This window comes from Hermetia illucens, chromosome 1 (assembly GCF_905115235.1).
Source record: "Hermetia illucens chromosome 1, iHerIll2.2.curated.20191125, whole genome shotgun sequence".
Lineage (NCBI taxonomy): Eukaryota > Metazoa > Arthropoda > Insecta > Diptera > Stratiomyidae > Hermetia > Hermetia illucens.
In genome coordinates, this window is record NC_051849.1 from 212,839,106 (window position 1) to 212,861,273 (window position 22,168).

Sequence of the window (22,168 nt, forward strand, 5' to 3'; positions counted from 1 at the left end):
AGCTGGGTTGTTTGCGGTTGGCCCCCTAGTGGGAGCTTCACGTGGGTTGTTGGTGATGCTCAAGCGAGAACAGACCTTCGGGGCTCGGCGTGGTGTTGCGTTTCAACACGGCTGCCGTACTCCTTAGTTCGGTAAAGATTTAGGTAGGTCTTGCATCCACCAGTATGAATGCTAAGCCATGTATTTGGTATAGACTGGTACCGTTGTTACTTGTCACAGCGGGGCTCTGATTGTGGTCACAAAATCAATCCGTGTCTTAAGAAGACCGACAGGTACCTACGTTAAAACCCCAAGGACTTAACTTCCTTACCCAATTTCTAAACGGGCATAGAGGTTTTCAGTCTTATCTGCACAGGATTGGGAATAATTAAGTGTTCTGTAATGGAGTCGCTGATGATATGATGATGATGATGATGAAAGGAGGGACGGCTTTCGTCAGCAGCTTTATGCAGATATAGGGGAGTTCTCTCCAGACAACATTGTCAGAGAGATTTTGAAGAGCACTGGCAGGTGGAGTCGTGTTGCGCATTATGTTTGGGCTCGTTTTATTGCAAAGAAGATTGAACTCGACCGGCGGAGGGACCGGATGGCAAGGAGTTTCCTGAACTAACAACTCGCTTCCTCCCCTCTTCTTCCGTTGGTGAAAGGGATTCCCTGACTTGAAGGTGATTTGTCAAACAGTTCCAGGCTAGTTTTCTGACGTTGCGGGCGTTTAACACTCTGTGCGCAAATTTACCCTACTCCCAAAAAAACGTCAAAAATTCTATTTATTTGTTTAACCGCTAGAAACATCGTGAATATACATTTTTTGAGGCGCTTTCTGAGAAAAGTTGTTGTAAATCAATCGCCGAAGTGCCGAAAGATTGCTGGACTAAGTGCATTAAGAGGATAGCGGCGTATGTTCAAAAATAAATGAACAACTTCACATTTTTTTTGCAGATTCAATATCCAAATTCAGTACAAATCATATGGAAATTGAAATAAAAAAATAAAACTTCAATTAATTTATTTTAAAAAATAATATTTTCAAAATAATAAACGTTTATAACATAAAAATTATACAAAATAAAGTTAAAAATATTATTTTGATTTTCTTCTTGAGGTAGACTTTTGTTTTTTGATGATTTTTCGTTTTTCTTGCTTCATTACATTAAACATAATCTTAAACAATGTTCATTCTTAATTTATAATTAAAGAAAAAAAATAAAAATATTAAAACATTACGCACAAAAAAAAAATAAAATAAAAATAATTATCAAAAAAATTACACAATTCAGTATCAGATAAAAAGAAAATCTTAAAATTATATGCAAGGAAAATTTTTTTTTTACTTAAAAACACATGAATCGAAATAAAAACACTTTTAAGAAAAATTTAAAAGATTTTCTTATTTTTTTTCTTTTCTTCTTCTTCTTGTCACTATTAATAAAAAGATATCTTATAAGTAAACAAAAATTATGTATGAGACGCGTTTTGTGTTTTGTTTGTTTTGTTTTTCATTTTTTGTTAAAATTAAAATATACACGTTTCGGCAGAGGTAATATAATTAACATTTAAACATGAGTTTGATCAAAACAATATAATGTATATACTAGGTAGGAGGTATTCGTTTTCATTTATCTTAAAATCTAGGAAAAAATAACTGAGTTTTATGAGGTATTTTAAGATTCATTCATTTTGAAGTAAAATATGAGATTTCGTTTTGATTTAAATATCATGGATTTGCTTCCAAGCAAGATATTTTCATTTCAAAGATTGTTATGCTATGAATGTTTTGATCTTTAAGATAAAATAATTAAGTAATATTAAATTACAAATAAAATATATATTCAGATCTTCTTTACATGAAGTACGTCATAAATACATTACATACATTCCCTAAAAAACTAAATGCATAAACAAAATGAAGGAAACAAAATCAAAAGCTCGATTGTAAGTTTAAAAATTAAAAATGGTTTATCATGATATATTGCATTAATTTTTTTCTCTTTGTTTATATATTCACTATTTTGTTGGATACTTAGCAATTATATCAAAATATGTGTATCTCTACTGATTTTGTTTATTTCCAACATGTTTTCAGTGTCATATTGAATGGATGTTCAATGTATGGCAAATTTATGTTGCTTAAAAATTATTAACTGGGCTTATGTTGTCCTTTTATCTATTATTCATACGGCTAGAAATTTACAGAATAAAATGGCAAGAATTTTTATTTTGAAATAAACGAAAATTAAAGTAAATAAAATTAAAACAAAAATTAAAGCAAGGCAGTGGGACTTTTAATGTATTTTTTTGTTTATGTAATGTAAATTGCCAATTTTGATTTAAATTATAATTCTTGTTCTGGGCTCATCTATTTAAAGTGGAGAATTGAATTGATTTATTTATGTTTTTATCTATCACATATAAAGTTATTACAGTGAAGATTTGTGAGGTATTTATTTTGCATTAAGTTTTGTCTGTGTTATAATTATAATCATAGGAATTTTGATATTTTGAGATATTATTCAAGAGGTACTGTACGTTGTTATCACATTTCTGCAGAGGTATTTGAAGTTGCATGGAAAGTATTCGAGACGACGTAAAAGTCAAGGTTTTCGAGAAATTGTGATGTGATGGAGTTAGTTGGGTATAATGTAATCAGGAAAACATTTACCAGGTTTAGCAATTTTGACTGTTTTCATAAAATACTTTAATTATTTTTATTTTATTTGTGTATGAAAGCAAATCATTTGTTTATTTATGCATTTTTTTTTAATTGTTTTATTTTATACTTTCGAGTATAATTTTTTTTGTGCTGTATCCAAAAAAAATATTTTTTTTAATTAAAATGGGTTTTTGGGGAAGACATATAAACCTGAAAGGAATAAATAAAATAAAATATTTTTATACCATCACATCAATTTAAGTTAATTTTTTTCCTACTGTATTCAGGAGACTATCGTGTTTTGAGAAATTGTAAAGAAAAATAATCAAATTAAAAATAAAAGAAATAAAATTTATAAATTCAAAAATAAAAAAAAATTAAAAATACGTGTCATTATACCTGATTCTATACAACCTTTTAAGGATTGATTCCGATGATCTATGTGGTGTATTTAATGCAATTGTTTCCTGACGTCACTTTTTATGTAATTTTTTAATTTTAGATTTCATTCGCTCCTGTTGTGGTTGTCTATTTTATGAGGTTTCTCTTCATTTCTCCTTTTTTTACATTATTATATGAAATGGCACAAATAGGATCTCACAAAGTTATAGTTTCACATATGTAACCCGTTTTCTTTGTTTAAAGTCCTTAATATTTACTGGCGCTAGGGAGTGTAATATATTTTATTTGCTTATTTTCTCTGTTTTTTTTATTGGTTGTTACGAACACATGAGTTGTGTTACTGATTTTCATTTCACATAGAGTTGCATGTTAAGTGGGTGATTTACTACGTTAAGATTATCTTAAATTATTCACATTTTTTGTTTGTTTGTTCGAGTGTATGTTGTGTTTTATAACAATATTCTATAAATATTTTATGCTACTATTTATAATATACAAACATTTTTTTCAGCATTCGGTCTGGTTTTTTTTGCATTATTTTTTTATATTTCTACTTTTTAATTCATCAAAGCAATTCACCACTGTTTTTTTTTTAAATAAATATTTTGAATATTTTTCTTTTGTTTCATTTAAATATTTCATCTGATGATTATGATTTGAAAATCGTATAAACATTGCGTATACAACAGATTTTCAGATTATTTTTTGCTTTTCTTACATTTTTTTGTTCAGTTCATTTCTTAATATTCCTTTTATAAATGTTTTCCTCACATTTATTTTTTTTTTATTTTAAAAATTTGTAGGTTTTCACTTGTATATAAGCTTTATATGATTTTAGTATTGGTATACGAATTAAGGCTTTCGAGTTTTCACGACATCAGACAAGTAACTGCAGGACAGAATGCTTGGTGTCCTGTTCAACATTAGTTTCTCAAGATTTCTTCAAAAGAAGGAAGAACTGAATGGGAGTTATTAGAACCTAAATTATCATTGTTATGTGCTCTTTGCTTTGCTCCTAACAATGCTGTGCTTTGAAGATCAACTTATTATTTACTTTCCTATGAGTTTGTAGGTTTCCTTTGTTCTAATCCTTTACATATAATCTGAAGTCTCATCTAATGCAATTTAAGTAATTATCGATAATTCTCGTAACTAAAAAATTTCTTATTCATGTATTATGAACACCCTCATCTTCCGAGTAGTTGGCATCTTCGCCATCGGAATTGGCACCATCATTATTGCTACCCGATTGATTGTTATCCAATCCGAGATCCATTGGTTCGGAAGAGTCACGTCGAATATCCGGACCATTATTTGAAAGTGGTGTGGCTGTGTGTTGTCGCGGTGGTGAAACCTCATGTCTGTTTATGGCTGGCTCAATAGTTACACTATTACTGCCTATGTTACCCGCATTACCACTATGTGAACCTCCGCTACCCACATTGCCTGAATTACCTCGGGAATCCGCGCTATTACTTCCAAGTCCACCACTTTGTGAATGTCTTGAAATTTCAGTATTATTATGGCTTATTTTGGAGAGATCAAGATGAGGTGGCAGGAGACCAGGTGGGAGTTTGTCTAAACCATGACCCATGGCATTGAGTTGGGCCATTTTGGCGGCGTGTAAGGCAGCTGCTGCATGTTCCTGGGACATTCCTAAACCTGAAAATAAACAAATGAGTTTGATTTGAGGATTTGAGAAGGAAGTTTCGAGTAAAAATTGATCAAGGATAATCTCTTCTAGAGTATTAGGTTGAGGACACAGTTTTTACTAAAATCAGCTATATTTTTGTTATTACATTGAATAAGCAAACTTGATGACCTGTTGTTGGAGGTAAAGGAGACGAAAGGTACGGAGGCGGGCGGTATAGTGAACACGGGGGAGGTTCATCTTAAAACAGAGCGCGTAAATTTGCGCTGTAACTTCTCTAGGCAAGACAATCACAATTACGAAAGGGTGACCAAATTACGGAACAATACTAAAGGATACTTCTCACGAGGGAGTTAAAAAGCATTATGGAGGGTTGAACCGAGGTGAAATCAGTACAGGAACGCAGTATGAAACCTGACATTTTGCAAGCACGGTTGGTGATAGCGAAGTAGCGGCTATCAAAACGGAGTTTATCGTCGAAGGTTACGCCCAGGTTGAGGATAGAGTTCAAATAGGACAGATAGCGACCACCAAGAGAGTTGAAGAAAGCAGTGGTAGAGGCTTCAAGCGAGTAATAGATCGAGTGGCATTTTCTGACGTTAAGAGCCAACTTATTAATTGGTCATCAATGGACCAAAGTATCCAGATTTGCCTGCAGGGAAGCGCAATCCATTGGGGACGAAACAGGGGAAAACAGCTTGAGGTTATCGGTGTGTAACAAATAAGGACAAGTGAGGACAGAGGGAGGTCGTTAATAAAGAATAAAACTAAAGGAAGTCCACGAATGGATCCTTGTGGCACACCAGAGAAGGGGGAAAAATGAATAGAAGCGCAAGCATAGAAGGAAACGCTACAGGATCGAAAGGAGAGGTAGGAAGCAAATCATATACTAAATGGTGGTGGAATGCTGAGAGAGACGAATTTGGACAATAGTATCTTCTGGTTAACGGAATCGAAGCCCTTAGAAAAGTCCATGTAAATGACGTGAACTTCCTGCCGAGAGTTGAGGCATTTGGCCACAAAGTTGGTGAAGTCCAAACGATTGGTAGCAGTGGATCGACGTTTTATAGAGCAGTGCTGCTCCTAGCTATAAGGTCGCCGAAGTGGGTGGTCAACCAGTCATTGACGTACCTCTCGAGGATCTTGGAACAGGATGAGAACAGCGAAATAGGGCGGTAATTCTCAGCAAGAGTATGATCACCGCCTTTGTGTATGGGAAAAATAAGGGCTTCTTACTTAGTTGGGAAAATGACACTCTTCGAGGCTCTTATTGAAAATAATGCAGAGAGGAAGGGAAATGAATTTAGAGGTTTTAATTAAGAAGAGGTTGGGGAGACCATCGGGGCGGGGAGAGGTTTTAATTAGGAAGAGGTTGGGGAGACCATCGGGCCCGGGTCCGACATTGTCATTAAGGTTGTGGAGTACCTCCACCAAAGAGGGAGTAAGAAGGCGAATGGCAGGAGATTCGGAGGAGGCTATAGTCAGAAGGGGGAGAAAGGCAGAAGAGTTGTGCACCGAGGAGAAGTAACTGCAAAGTAAATCACAGGATAGCTGAGAAGAGGTAGCAGTGGAGCCATCGAATTTGATGCAAGTGGGAGGGGACTGTGAGACATTACGGGTGTTACGGATGTGAGACCAGAAAGGCTTCAAGCTACCATGCGCCATTTTCACTTCAACACTGTCCAGATAATCCTTTCTAGATTTAACTATCAGCGATTTAACTGAAGTTTGCAGAGCGCTGAAATGGTCAAAATCTCGGATAAAAACTTTTTCTTGGCAGTTTGCTTCAGACGATTTTTTTTTATCGATTTCAGCGCTGAACCACAATTGGTACGAGCTTAAGAATTTGGGGGAGGAAAGAATGTAACTAGGAAGGAGGTCAGACATAATGGAATAAGAGGAGAGGAGGGCTTGATCGCAGGTTAATGGTAAGAAAATGGGAACCTGGGAGACGCTTGCTGAACCAACACCAACAGCTCTACTACCAAAACGTGGTGACCGCTGGGAGTTCTTTCTTCATGAAAAACTGCAGACGGAGAAGGATGAAGGCGAGTCTCCTGTGCCTAAAAACGGGACAAAATGTACCAACTGGTCCTCCAGGTTGGGGGTTTACCAACTGATGCTTAAATTATAGGACAGTGAATCAATACCTGACGACTGGCAAAGAGGCATTATCTGTCTCATACATCAAAAGGAGGATATCACGCAGTGTAGCAATTATAGAGTTATCATGTTGCTGAGTACCATCTATAAGATATTCTCCTCTATCTTGCTAGGTCGGATAGCCCCATACACCCAGAACATCATTGGCCCATGCCAAAGAGGCTTCACTACAGGCAAATTAGCAACAGAACAGATTTTCCCCCCCGTGGCAAGCGATGGAAAAACTGTTGGGATATGGCCATCAGTTGCGCCATCTTTTCATCGACTTTAATGCCAAAGCAAAGCTGTACACGGCCATGAGAAAAATCGGGATTTCAACGAAATTGATAAGACTGACTAGACTGAACCTGACCATTGTGCGAAGCCAGATAAAGGCAGAAGGATCACTCTCGAGACCATTCAATATTAACAACGATCTAAGACAAGGGGATGTACTATCATGCGTCCTCTTTAGCCTGGGCCTGGAAAAAGTGATTTGCGACGCTGATGTAAATGCGAGAGGCACCATCCTCTTTAAGTCCCGCCAACTACTGGCCTACGCTGACGATATCGACATCATGGGAAGAACAATCCGAGATGCATAGTCTGTCGAGATCTTAGGCTGCACATTAATGAAGGCAAGACGCAGTACATGGTGGCAACGCGAATCGCACTGGTCAAACGAAAATAATGAAGATAGGAGACTAAAACTTTGAGACCATTGAAAATTTCTCCTATCTAGGGTCGAAAATCACAACCGATAACAGCTATGATGATGAAATCTGCGCATGGTTGATGCCAGCCAACAGAGCCTATTTCAACTTACAAAAACTGTTTCACTCGAAACGTCTCCCCCGAAGAATTTTTGGCCCCCTACATAACGACGAAATCTATGAGCGATACCACCACCGTCTGGTTGTGAATAAAATCCGGCTCAACAGGTTGCGGTGGGCGGGTCACTTAATCCGTATTGATGAGGATGATTCAGCCCGAAAAGTCTATAAGGGCAATTTCTATGGTAGAAAAACAAGACGAGGCAGACCCTGCCTGAGGTGGAGCGATGGACTTCCGCGCAAAACCGGGGTGTCCCGGTGTTCCTTACTAAGGCAGACCTAGACCGGATATCGGTTTTTGCGACTTTGATGATGATGACATCAAAGATATACTGCGTGATTCGATCGACAACACCCGTTTTTCAGCGGACATGGGTATTTTCAGCCTTACTTGCATACAATCGAGAAATTGTGATCACCCGATTGCAGCTACAGCAACAATGTGGTGGATGATGCCTGCCTTCGCCTGTTGGTGGAACAGTGCCAAAGGTCTCCAGACACCATAATTGAGGACACGTGGGGCAAAGGCTCTAGTCATGCTTAAAGTGGAAAACAGGGAGATGGACAGTAGAGACAGCTGAATAGCTAATTTTTTTAATTATTCTATTGCAGCCTCACGAGAAAATTCCGACCCCCTCTCCTTTCCCTATCTCAATGAGGATGCATGGAATAATTCGAGAGGGGGAGGGGCTTGCAGATGTAGGAGAGGATTGGCTAGGATGATTTGTTTGCCAACGGCTTGTCTAATATCGATGGTGAGGGAATTAGCTGGGGGTGATATTTTTTTCGGGGTTTTGACGAAAGGAGAATATGCAGTTTCAAAGCTCACGGGTCTTGTAAAATTATAAATTAGTGTTACTAGGCAAGGGACATCTGTCTGCGCCGGGGACTAGATAGCTGGAAAAATCGATTTCTGATTGTCTAAAAATGCATTTTGTTTATTGTCCCAAAGGACATGCCATGCCCCTTTTTTCGATAGTGTGTTTATAAGGGCAAAACGATGTGGTTTGCTGACAATCCCCAGTCAAAGTGTCGTCTGGATATGACCCTTGATTGGGTGTCCCTTTAGACGATTTAGACGTTGATTCAGCCAGTCGATGAGGACTCAAAAAGTGAATGTCGATTATTGGTTTTGCTACTTTTGACTTGGTAAACATTTCGAAAGAATTTTCAGTTGCGGTCATATTTCTACCGAATACACAGTCGACTCTAAAGGCATCTATCTTTAAAATATGAAAAAACAGTTTCCCCAACCTAATCTATGAAAATTGAGCGGATAGGAGAAAAGAAAACTACTTACCAAATGGATTCTCGGTTATAAACTGCAAATAGGTGTCCAACAGTGATTGTCCAGGTGCACCACTTGTTGGCGGTAGCGGCGTACTTGCTCCACCTAAATGATCCTTAGACGATAGCCCGTCTGAACTCTTCTGTGACATTGCATCATGCGGAATCCTCGTGATAGTTGTATTCGAATGACCATAACCCAATAAACCATCACTATAACGACTCGAACTATTATTATTGTTATTATTGCCGGTTGTCAAATCCTCAGGATCATCGGTATCATCATCTTGTCCTCTCAAATCCAATTTTGAATCTCCTCGTCTGGTACCACTTGTGGGTGATGCACGAGCTCTCAGTTCGGCTGGTGAAACTTTCACTCCTGCTTTGGCTAGCAGACGTGATGCTAGATCAGGATCAAATGGATTTGGCATAGGGAGGACGGGAAGATCTTTTGTTGAGATACCACGATGCTGCCGGGACATGTGCGAATGTAGGGAATTCCGTGATTTTGCCACTGTACCGCAGAGGACACATCGATAGCCGGGACAAACTGTATGTTTGTCCTCCAGATGAGTGCGTAGAGTGTGGGCGGATCTATAGATTTTACCACATTTCGGGCATGGACGGGGATCCGTTGCACGGACTCGCATTTCATGTATTCGACGAGAGACTGTAAGAGATGAAAAAGACTCAAATTAATAATTGATTCCCAGTGCTAATTATCAAATTTGGGAATAAAAATATAAAACCATATAAGATAATTTACAGACAAAATAAATGAAAGAAAAATAATTTAAATCTATTTATCCGAGTACATAAATAAACAGATAAATACAAAATCCTGTTTGAATTATATATACCATTTTTATTCTGTCATTTCATCATTTTTAAGAAAATAACACATCTTCTCAAGACAAAAACGAGAGACAAAAGAAACACGGCGTTCGTTTTAATGTCATTCTTGTTTTAAATATCTATAATGGTTTATTACATAATAATATCGAGTATATATTAGTAGGAACCTGATTTACATATTTATTTAGATGTTTGTATAGTTATATAAATATATTATTATGCGCGGTATTTTGATAAACGATTCTATTGAACAGTATTGCAGTTCATTTATATTTGAAACTATTGAAATTAGAGATTACAAGAGAAATCTGCGAGCCAAATAAAATCTTTTTTTTGTAAATTCCCGGAAAGTATTTTAATAAAATAATAAAATTCTCATTCTCATCTAAATTATCAAATCAAATTCGAATAACACTTTCAGTTCATTTGGTTTGTTTCCGTGGTTTTTTATACCGAAAATAATGACAGCCGAATATTTTAAAATTTATTTAAAAAAAAAAATGTTTCATTAACCCATTAACCCATCAATCGTACCATTTATCATGATTTATTTATAAACCAACTTAGGAACTTATAAATGACCTTTGTCAATTACATTACACATTTTTAACTTTACATAATAATAATTTTTTCTCTTTCATTCTATTTAAATTTGCTTAGGCACATCTAATTCAATACTGTTCATTCCCATTTCTTTGCTATTTATAATTATGTATATCCTTTTCATAGCTAAATTCTAGCTTAGATTCTATAAATCCCTTAAACAATAGTATAAATAATCACAATACGCTATTTAGTACTGCATTTTTCATTCATTTTCTATCTTGTGTGTTTCAGTTATATTTTAATCCATATATAGTTTTATAAATGTATGTAATTCTGTTGATGTATGCATAAATAATAAAGCAGCTACTTGTTTGTGCTTTGATACATTTGATACACCTATTATAATAGTTGGTTTTATAGTAATTCTATTTATTGAGTGGCTGTATGTGTGGATTTCTTCAGTGGTCACGTAATTTTTTAAGCTATTTCCTAGTTACAATGCGATAGTTGGAGTTAAGACCGGAATAAAAAATACTAATTTGATGTTACTTCATTTCATTATAATTTTATTATACAGTAAAACAAAAAAAGAGTAAAATTGCAAAAAAAAGATAATTAATAAAATCATTTGTTATGGAATAAAATTATAAAAAAAATATAAAAATGTAATACTATTCATTTTCTATTTAATTTTTATTTTTTTTTTTTCAGAAGTCAAAAAAAAAATTAAATAGAAAATATGATGAAATAAATAAATAAAAATATAAAAAACATCATTAAATGTTCACTTGGTCTTAGCTCGAACTACTGTCCTGCAAATTAATGGATCAACTTTTTTTATTAAAAAATATTTTCTAATTATTCACAATTGTATTATACATTTTTCTTTCTAGTTGAATTTTGGTAGATTTAGGAAATAAAATGTCTTGAAATCACAATGCAATAATACATTGGTTCTGCAAAACAATTTGAATTTTTCAAAAATAATTTCGTGTATTATTGAAAATTAGGAACTTTTTGATAATAATAGTGAAGGTGCAAAAAATTAAGGGAATTATCTTTCCAATGCCTTTGGTTTTGAGATAGCACTTTCTAGAATTTCCTTCTATATACATATGTCATCCCATTACGTAGTTTTATTAATTTCCAATGCCCTTTTTTTGTGAGAAGCCGGCTAACGAATGGACCAAATGCAGAAAATAATTCTTCGAAAAAAGATCTGTGAAGTATTGTGCTAAAATCATCTACGTTCTCTCATTTTATTGGTTTGGTATGGCTTTCGTTGATTAATTTTGCTAAAACCTGGACAGTGACAAATCCTTATGTAAGCGCTTGAAGGAGTTAATCTTCCCAGGGTTGGAGGAATAAGCAAGAAAGTAGATTGGAAACGGAAGATGTTGATTGCGGCTTTTTTATATAAAACAATTAGCAGTCATAGTCATATGACGAATCCTGAATGTGAGAAGATAAGGAGGTCCCTCTGCCTACCAAAAAAAATCACTAGAGGTGAAAGGATCACTCAATGATCTGGGAATGATAAGCCTGCAATAGCAGGACACGCACAAAGACGAAACACAAATGCCTTTAACGAACTGGAATTCGCAACCGACACCATTTATTATAAATTTATTAAGTCCTTGCGAATTCCTCGCTTCAACCGAACGAGAGAATTCCTGCTTAGATAGTAGGGAAAACACTATTTCACTAAACAGCTGAATGAATGAGTCTCAACGACCGGCAATGCTAGGCGAAAGCGCAAAATTTCAATATTCCTGTATGTTTTAACCAACGGTCGCGGTTGATTCTATCCGCAGCTAATCTTATGACCGGTTTCAGAAGCCCAGCACCTTTCCGAAATATCAGTCTTGTGCTGCCGAAGTAAGGATGCACCCAGGCCCCTTCAAATTCAGGTTGACGCCGAAGTATCAGTTTGTAGTACTCCCTGGTTTCGTGACCTAAGGAGTATCCGCATATCCCTAATCTCTAGTTCAGCAGTTTCAAGGATAAGTTCATCTAATTAATTATATTCTCTTTCTTCCCAGTATACCAAATGTGAAGTTACAATGACTTTTGCGAGACTGCGATGATCAAACGACTATCCTGAATGGCCTGAGGATGCCATGGAAGGGTGGGAACCTCAGACGCCGCGCCTCACTGAACATCTGAGGCAGAATGAACAATGATTGCGGATAAGATCCGTCGTGGATCTTTCCATTCGATCGCAGCACTTGGGTCCAGAGATTTACGGTGGCCGAGCCGTCCTTTTATTCTAATTTTTTACTTCCAAATTTTTCCAGGATCCGATGCGGATCTACGTGCGGGCAAGGACACGTGAATCTTTGCATAATAACACGTGGGGGATCGAAGTGTTTAAATGACCACCACCGCCTCCTCCCATTACCGAGCCTGGCTAGCATAGAGGCGTGCAAGCATGGTATCTTTTCGACAGCCCTTCAAATTTTAGGATAGCTCTGCCATTGTAGTGGATAAGAACGAATCCGGTGGATTACTTGGCCATTTAAAACCTACAGGTTACTCAGACTGGCAAATTCGAATCAGTAAGTCAGTTCGTGAGTTCTAACTGTCATATAGCTATATATGTAACTTCAATCTATAATCAAGACGGGACTGCGAGGTGTTCATCTTCAAGTGTTTTTCGGTCCAGACGTCCATGCTCAAATTTTCGGTTCTATTTGGGGTTTAAAGCTCATTTCGGAGAAAAGTTGAACGCGCTGTAGGGAGAACTTGTGACACTTTTGTAAGTTACGTGTCAAGGACAAAAGTACAAAGGACTCTGCCCAAATTCCTGGACTAACATAGCAGTATGAAAGTGTACGTTAAAGGCCATTTATTAAGAGCTGCAATTTAGTGTAGCGGACCATAACGACCAACAGGTTTCCAAAATCAAACTAACTCTGCTTCTGTGGTTGAAAATAGCCAACTGGAGGCAGCTCTTGAGGCTGCCTGTTCGAAGAGTGAAGTTAATGTGTTAAGACAGGTGGTTTGTGGTTTGTATGATCTTATCAACAAGCACTATTTCTTGAGACGAGAACCGACTCTCTATCAAATATCAACAGAGTTACAGACTCTCTCTCCCCCATTATTGCAGGAACCGTTGCTAATTTGGATACTTTCCATATTGAGACACGTAGAAGGAAATTGACTAAGAAGGGAAAATTTTCAAGATAGCAATACCTCACAGAGAGGATATTACTTTATGTCATAGGAAGTGACAAACTTTAGCCGATCAAATAATATCTTGAAGGTTTTGCAAGTCTGAGTCAGAATTTTCCAAATCAAATTCTGAATTTTCCAAACAAATTCAGATTTTCCCAAACCGACTTCAAACTTTTACAAGTCAATTTCAGAACCTACCATTTCAAATTCAGACATTTTCATTTCAAAAGCCGAATTTTCCAGTTCAAATTCAGGATTTTGAATGTGGTTTCTTGGGAACATTAATTTCGTTTGCTTTTCCATCATCAATTGTAGCTTCTTTTGATATTCGAAAGTCTGATACATTTTAAAACTTTACAGAAGTTAGGCTTCTCTTTGTAACAACTGCTTCCTAAGTAGCTTTATGCTGTTTTGGGATTATTCTGAAATTCCTCAGTGATATCATCGATAGACCTATCGATCTTGTCCTATTTTTTCGTGATTGGTGACGGGGAGGCCAAACAGACTAAGACATTTCCTATTTTCAAAAACGAAAAGACATCTACCAGCACTTAACCAGATTTTTCATTCAAATACCCTCACTATAAACAGGAAAAATTATATCGAACTTACGAGCTATACGCCTCCCTTCATCGTAGAAAAATACAATACATGGTTAACCACATGTTTCTTCCCCAACTTTTCCCAGAAGCTCACTCTCATTCTGCATTGTTCTGTGCCATGTGTTTTTTGGACGACCCACTCGTCCGTCGTATTTGGATAGCGGATTCAATTATATGGCGTATCCAGCAACCGAACTGTCAACCTTTCCCAATGTGTTACCTACCTATTACTACTTCCGCCTTCTAATCAACACTTCTACGGGTACCTAATGCATAGACAGATGAAACCGTTTATTCTAAATTTTGCCAGACCAGACTATCCGATAACGCAAAACAGATAAATGCCGACCAAGGCTTGGAGCTTTCGAATATTAGTCTCGATTTGAAGCTGTTCTTGAGGTAGTTGTATAACCAGATTTTGGTCAAAACATCAAAAGTGGATTGAGTTATTAATGTGTTGAGCCACAAGGTCGGATCCACCGTTGGCGGAAAGAACGTTATTTCGATATACAAATGGATCAAAGCCTTCAATTGTGTGTCCATGAATATAGCCAGATAGAATTGGGTTCAGCTCGTCAGACGCGAACGGTTTTGTCAAAGTCCAAGACTCGATCGGAGAGCAACCAGATGTCATCAGCGTAGTCATGTTTTAGGAAAACTACCATGGTCTGTTCAAGTCCTGCACGTCCTCTGGACAAGGCAGCATCAAAAATGTAATTGAAAACGGGAAGAAGTTACGTCGGTTATAGGATGCAACCCTGGCAGACTCTACTAGGACTTCAAATTCCTCAGAAATTTTACTTTGATGCAGAAATGAGATATTTTTCGTCGCCATATGCCGTTCTCATAATACCTTCTAGTTTCTAGAGTATCCCTCTCCTGCATAGACGCATTTCTTATTAATGCTGTCGAAATATGCATCCTATTCTTACTCTTCTACCTTTTCGTAGTCAACCGGGTCTTGTGACACTCATTACCAATGTGACTGGCAACGGGAATACCGTCTGAGAAAACACCAATTTCAACTACGACCCACCGCTCATCAATTTTCCCAAGGAAACTATTCAGATGATAATTCTCACATTGTCAAACGAGAGCAGGATCGTGTAAAACGTCCTTGTTGAATTTGGAGGGTTGAATCTCCAGCGAGAGAGGAAGCAACACAAAAAAGAAGACAAGTGACTATCAGGTGATGATCCTCTCTTGTTAGACTGGATTCATGCCTGCTCCCGTCAGGCTTTGGGAAGTACAAGAGCGCGATGATGCAAAAGGAAGAGAAGTGCTCTGTAGAGCCTTAGAATGTCCAACCCTATAATGTTATAATGCTCCAATTGAAGAAAGTGAGTATTCTGGAGGCCCTCCAAAAGCGCTAATCGATAAATCCATCCGTTCTTAGAGGCATGGATAACATTCACCTAACAGGTAGAAGGGTCAATATTTGCAGATTACTAGCCCAGAAATTCTTGTCAGTTGTCAGGTGGTCAAAGGGTAGTATAGGTTCCAGGGCGAAACGTGGATTGGTACCCACGATGGAGCATAAAACCTGGGAAATGCCTGCTGAATCAACACCAACAGCTCTACTAACAAACCCTATCTCCACCTCCACGTGGTGACGGCTGGGAGCTATTTCTTAACCAAAAGCTGCAGACGGAGAGGGATGAAGGCGAGTCTCCCGCGCCCAAAAACGGGACAAATTGTACCAACTGGTCTCCAGGCTGGGGGTTGGGTAGGGCTGACAACCCTACACGGAAAACCGATGTTACGAAGCCACAACAGGAGCCTCGGACAGGACGGACTTTAAAACGACGGACCCGGCAACGATAACGGATCAACGATTTGCGCATTTTCTCATGGAACGTGCGCTCCCTGTACAGAGATGATGCTGATGAGCAGCTAGTCGATACCCTGTCCCAATATAGGGCTGATATAACAGCGTTACAAGAGATGCGATGGACAGGGACCGGTTTCCTGGAGAAGAGCCGCTACACCATATATTATAGCGGTCATCCAGTAAACCATGTGCTCGGAGTAGGTTTCTTAGTCAGCCAAAAAATGAAACCTGCTGTTATCGGCTTTGAAAACATAAGCGAACGGCTATGCATTCTGCGCTTGCGAGGCAAGTTTAGAAATATAAGCCTCATAAACGTTCACGCCCCTACAGAGGAGACTGCAGAGTCGGAGAAGGATACCTTCTACGAGGCAGTAGAACGAACCCTCGAAACCTGTCCCAGATATGATATCAAAATCATACTTGGGGATTTTAACAGCCAAGTAGGGAAGGAGCCCGTATTCAGGCGATACGTTGGCTCCCACAGCTTACACGAAAAAACAAATGATAACGGACTGCGGATTATTCAATTAGCAGTGTCACACGAAATGATTGTTGGAAGTACCTGGTTTGCGCGGAAAGCGGTCCACAAACATACGTGGGCCTCTCCAGACGGGGCCACTTTCAACCAAATTGACCACGTGTTGATCGAACGCCGCCACCTCTCAGCCTTGATGAATGTCAGAACATATAGGGGGGATAATATAGACTCGGATCACTATCTCGTTGGCATGGTGCTCCGAGCTCGAATAACAATACTACCTAGAATCCCCTCTGACAATCAGGTGAGAGTGAACACTGAAGCCATCCACAACACAACCCTCCGCGACACCGATAAGAGGGAAATGGATATCGCAATAACCGCAGTCAACAGAGAACCTGGAGATGAAGCATCAACAAATGATCTTCACAATCACCTGAAGAACGTTATCATGGATACGGCCACAAGTATACTTGGCCCCAGCCGCAAAAAGAGTCGGAACGGCTGGTTTGACGATGAATGTAAGCTAGCAACGGAATGGAAGAATGCCGCATACCGAGTAATGTTGCATTCTCAAAGAACGCAGGCACGCGCAGAGACTTGTCACGAACTCCGGCGAGCGGAGAAGCGACTTCACAGACGGAAAAAGGAAGCCTGGGAGAACCAACAAGTCTGTGAACTAGAAAAGTACAGGGAGCAACCGCACCAGGCGCGGAAGTTTTACCAACAAGTCAGCAGAATAAAGCCTTATACACCTCGATGCTCATCCTGCCGAAACAAAGAGGGAAATCAGATTTCCGACAGAATGGGCATATTGGAGCGATGAGTTGAGTACTTTGATGAGCTACTGAACAACCAGAACATCGGCGAGTTGGAGGTCCCGCCAACTGAAAACGACGGACAAATACTGCCACCACCAAGTTTAGGAGAAACAGCCCGTGCAATTCATTGGCTAAAAAATCATAAGCCGCCAGGAGCCGATGGAATTACAGCCGAATTGGTTAAATATGGAGGCGACCAGTTACACCAAGTGGTTCATCAACTTGTTCTCAAGGTATGGGACAGCGAATCAATGCCTGACGATTGGCAACGAGGCATTATCTGTCTCACATAAAAAGGGAGATATCACACAGTGCATCAATTATAGAGGTATCAGGTTGCTGAGTACCATCTATAAGATATTCTCCACTATCTTGCTAGGCCGGATAGCTCCATACGCCCAGAACATCATTGGCCCATACCAAAGAGGCTTCACTCCAGGCAAATCAGCAACAGATTTTCTCTCTGCGGCAAACGATGAAAAAACTGTTGGAATATAGACAACAGTTGCACCATCTGTTCATCGACTTTAAAGCCGCCTATGATAGCATAGCCAGGGTAAAACTGTACACGGCCATGAGAGAATTCGGTATCCCGACGAAATTAATAAGACTGACTAGGCTGACCCTGACCAATGTGCGAGGCCAGATAAAAGCAGCAGGATGACTCTCAAGACCATTCGACATCAACAACGGTCTACGACAAAGGGATGCGCTATCATGCGTTCTCTTTAACCTGGCCCCCGAGAAAGTGATCCGTGATGCTGAGGTAAATGCAATAGGTACGATCCTCTTCAAGTCCACCCAACTACTGGCTTATGCTGACGATATCGACATCATCGGAAGAACCACCCGAGACGTACAAACTGCTTTCATCCAGATCGAGCAGGCGGCGCGAGATCTTGGGCTGCGCATCAATGAAGGCAAGACAAAATATATGGTGGCAACGTCAGCACCGAAGACGAATCAACCAACAACATCAAACCGCACTGGTCAAACACAAACACGAAGAAGAATAAGGATAGGAGAATACAACTTTGAGACCGTTGATAATTTCTCCTATCTAGGGTCGAAAATCACAACCGATAACAACTACGATGATGAAATCCGCGCACGGTTGTTGTCAGCCAACAGGGCCTATTTCAGCTTACAAAGACTGTTCCGCTCGAAACGTGTCACCATAGTGTCAAAGCTCTTACTGTACAAGACTATGATCTTGCCAGTCCTCATGTATTCCTCGGAAACTTGGGTTCTTAGCAAGAAAAAACTTTTGGCCGCGTTCGAGAGAAGAATCCTCCGAGGAATTTTTGGCCCCCTACATGAGGATGGACGATTTCGTAGCCTACACAATGACGAAATCTATGAGCGATACCATGACCGGTCACTTAATCCGTATGGATGAGGATGATCCCACCCGGAAAGTCTATAAGGGCAATATCTATGGTAGAAAAAGAAGACGAGTCAGACCCTGCCTAAGATGGAGCGATGGCGTGGGTCAGGACGCCAGACAGCTTTTAGGGATATCGAATTGGTGGACCTCGGCGCAAAATCGGGATGTCTGGAGTTCCTCATTAAGGCAGGCCCAGACCGGATACCGGTTGTTGCGCCGTTGATGATGATGATTGATGCCGAGGGACGTTGAATGGCGTTTGTTTGCTTGTGAACAGCTGCTTCAAAGGCAACGACGGCAGGAGAACGAAAAATCGCAGACGCAGAAAATTAAGGGGTGTTCACGGCTCTAAGGTTATGCTTTGTATTTGGTGGGACCAGCTCGGTGTACTTTGCTACAAGCTGGTAAGACAACTGATGTATCTGAGACGGGAACTGAAGGAAAAACGGTCTTAGTTCGAAGTAAGGCACGACAAAGTGATTTTGTTGAATGACAATGCTCGTCTCGATGTGGCGCGACCGATGAAAACGTATTTGGAAATGCTGAAATGGGAAGTTCTACCTCAGACGCCATGACATTGCTTCATATTATTACCATCTTTTCCGATGAATGGCGTACGACCTGGCCGACCAGCGCTTTGGTTTTTAGGATGAAGTGAAAAATTGGATTGATTCGTGGGTCCCCTCAAAGGATGACGAGTTCTTTCGATGCGAGATTTGTTTGTTGCCGGATAAAAGTTATACACCTAATAATAAAGTGAAGTTTGCAATCGCCAAAGTTAAGCGTTGTTGAGAGTGATTAGTATTTGGATGGGGGACAGAGCAAGAACACAATAAGTGACAATGTTCGCGCTTGCAGTTTTCGACTGTACTGTGATTAGCAAAATCGGTGGTTTAATGCGGAAGATATTGGTAGCCACACTTTCAAATAAATCTTTAAGACTTCATGGAGGATGGGAGATCTATAGTAATTATGGCCCTCAACAATTCCCAGTTTTTGCTCCTATTCTTGTTCAAGGAATGATTGTTCATCAATAGATAATCGAGTTAGAATGGAGGCGTTTTAGACGATATTTATGTAGGAAAAAAACCAAATGAATTTCACAAGCTCTATCGGATTTCCAAATAAAAAAATTCAAAGGATATTTTCCGCTACCGCAGCTGCCATAAAAACCAACAATAATTCCAAATGTTTTATTTCAATTTCGTAGTTTGTCCATTCCCAGGCATAGTTGATGATAAAGCCTTTTCACATCCACAAAACAATTTTTCCTGGTTGTCGTTTTTAATTCCTCCCCAACCCCCAAATTCAATATGCAATCACAGAAAAAAGCCCGTCATAGAAAATGTAGATTTCTATTCTGTTAGCAATTTATTTCCCTACATGTGGCAAGTATTCGTAATGAATATCTGAATCAGGGAATAGAGGCAAAAAATGAATATCAAAATGTCTATTCAACAAACAAAAAACTGCGATGTACATCAGAAAAATAAACTCGGGGTTGGTAGGTGGAAAGGGGCTTAAATGAGAGAGAATATCAGGACAAAAATATTCTAGTCTGGAATCTCCGCTCCACATCAACATTTCAGTTTTAGTTTTTCAATTTCTCTCGCCACATCTCACAATATCTTTTTTTTTTCGTCCCAGTCCTAGTATATTCTCATTTTATTCGATTTAGGGGCGTTAGCATGCCTACCCTTCGTGCCTCGGTGTATTGGAATTTAGCCAACGAAAAATTTCTGCTGCACTAATAAAAATCCACAAAATGTTGCATTTTGTTGATATTATCAAAATTGATTTTGAAGCCAGAAAAGCTAAATTATCACTTCAGATACATGGATAAGGGTATCTAGGAATATGCTTGGTGCGCTTGGTTGCACAGGTTTGGGTGGGTTGCAAAAGCAGGACGAGGGAGCTTCTGGGTCTCCAGCAGTTGCAGTGAATGCAGTAGTTTCGCGCTGACGGGAAAAAAGTTGAGAATCCGGGAAAAATCACAAATAGCGCAATAAAGGATGAATGGAATGCAATATGATGCAATACATTGCACCTCTGGGATAGTGAGTCCTTTACGAATCGTTATTGGTTGGCAGGCGGTCCATTGTTGGCTAGCAGGGAGGTGGGGTCGAGTGGAAAGCTGTGAAGACTGATGAGCACTTTGCTCTGGTTTTGCGTTGATTTTATGCGAGGGTACGTTGCATATTGAACGAATCCTGAAAATTTGATGTGCGAAACACAAAACAACTTCAAAATTCCTGTTCGTGGTTTATATCCTTTGGAAAAATTTTATTAACGAAGCAATTGATTGGGCGTTTTTGTTTCTAATTCAGGCTTCCAGTGGAGAGCGCAAGGGGTTGAAAAACGAATTATCAATTAAACGAGAAAGCTTTGTGTTTGCCAAAATCCTTTCAATACAGCTAAGGATGTGATTGCGTTCGTAGGACTTATATTAGTTCATCTAATGGTTTTATTTGTATAAATATCATCTTCTGCAATACTACATTAAAGCACTTTTCACATTCACCAATACGCAGTGTTGATTCCTCTGCAACCCTTACACTATCAAATACTGAACAAGTTGCGCGAACGTTTCATTTGTAATCCGGCATTCCGGTGAAAGGACCTCCCGAGGATCGCATTGCTTTCATTTTTGTCCACTGGATAGTGTGCTTGATTCGCATATGATTACGAACCGAATTCGGATGGGCAAATCTTCTACCACATTGTAGAACTGGACAAACAGGACTATCCCGTGGATAGTGTCGGTCCAAATGCTGACGAAAAAGACGCGGTTCTAACGGAGTCTCACACAATGGACATGGTAATAAAAAATTGCCCGATATCGAGGCTGTTGTTGAATTGGTTGGTGTTGTTGTTGATGTTGATGAAGTTGTTGATTGGTGTAGTAAATCTAGATCGCGAGACGTACTTAGAGCGATTGTTCTCGCCATGAATAGATTCGCAGTCATTTGATGGTGCGTTTGAAGATCTTCGAGACATTGTTGATGATGTTGGTGATCATCGTCATAGTTTTGTTGTTGAAAGCGACTAAACAGATTGTGCTGATGGCGTTGGTGAAGTTGTTGATGGTCATGATGCAATGAAGCAATTGTCGGATTTGTGCTATTTTTATGATTTATTTTATTCATTGATAACGAAATTGCTGATGAAGTTACTGATGAACCGTTCGATGAGACGGTCGATGGTGTTGGTGAAGGTGAGGCGAAATTTTCACGCGACACGGCACTTTCTTTATGATGATTACTATGAGGCTGCTTTGGTGATTCTTGTTGCGTCATATCGATGCTCAATTCTTCCTTTTTGATGGATATCGTTCCAAATTTATTTTGTCTATCTGCAATCGGCCAGAGGATTGCATACGTTTAGAGATTTATAATCATTCAATCGTTTGATTGGTGAATATAGGGTTATTTTGACTTTTTTTTTTTTTTTGGTTTGAGGAAGGTTTAAAAACAATGTATATTTTGTGTGTGATTATATACTTGTTT

General features: G+C 38.9%; 1 protein-coding gene across 4 annotated transcripts in view; it reads right to left on the minus strand.

Moving 5' to 3' along the window:
• Positions 1 to 1,035: 1,035 nt before the first annotated feature.
• Positions 1,036 to 22,168, minus strand: part of LOC119652351 (protein abrupt) — a 143,585-nt gene continuing 122,452 nt past the window's right edge. For 3 of the 4 annotated variants that reach the window (XM_038056435.1, XM_038056425.1, XM_038056414.1), the window contains 2 exons: positions 8,979 to 9,635; positions 1,036 to 4,714 (listed from right to left, as the gene is read on the minus strand). In XM_038056435.1, the coding sequence (XP_037912363.1) occupies positions 4,221 to 4,714; positions 8,979 to 9,635 (1,151 nt within the window). In that variant the 3' untranslated portion in view covers positions 1,036 to 4,220. Of the gene's footprint in view, positions 4,715 to 8,978; positions 9,636 to 19,460; positions 22,015 to 22,168 lie in introns of those variants that run through there. The other variant, XM_038056443.1, reaches the window with a different exon arrangement.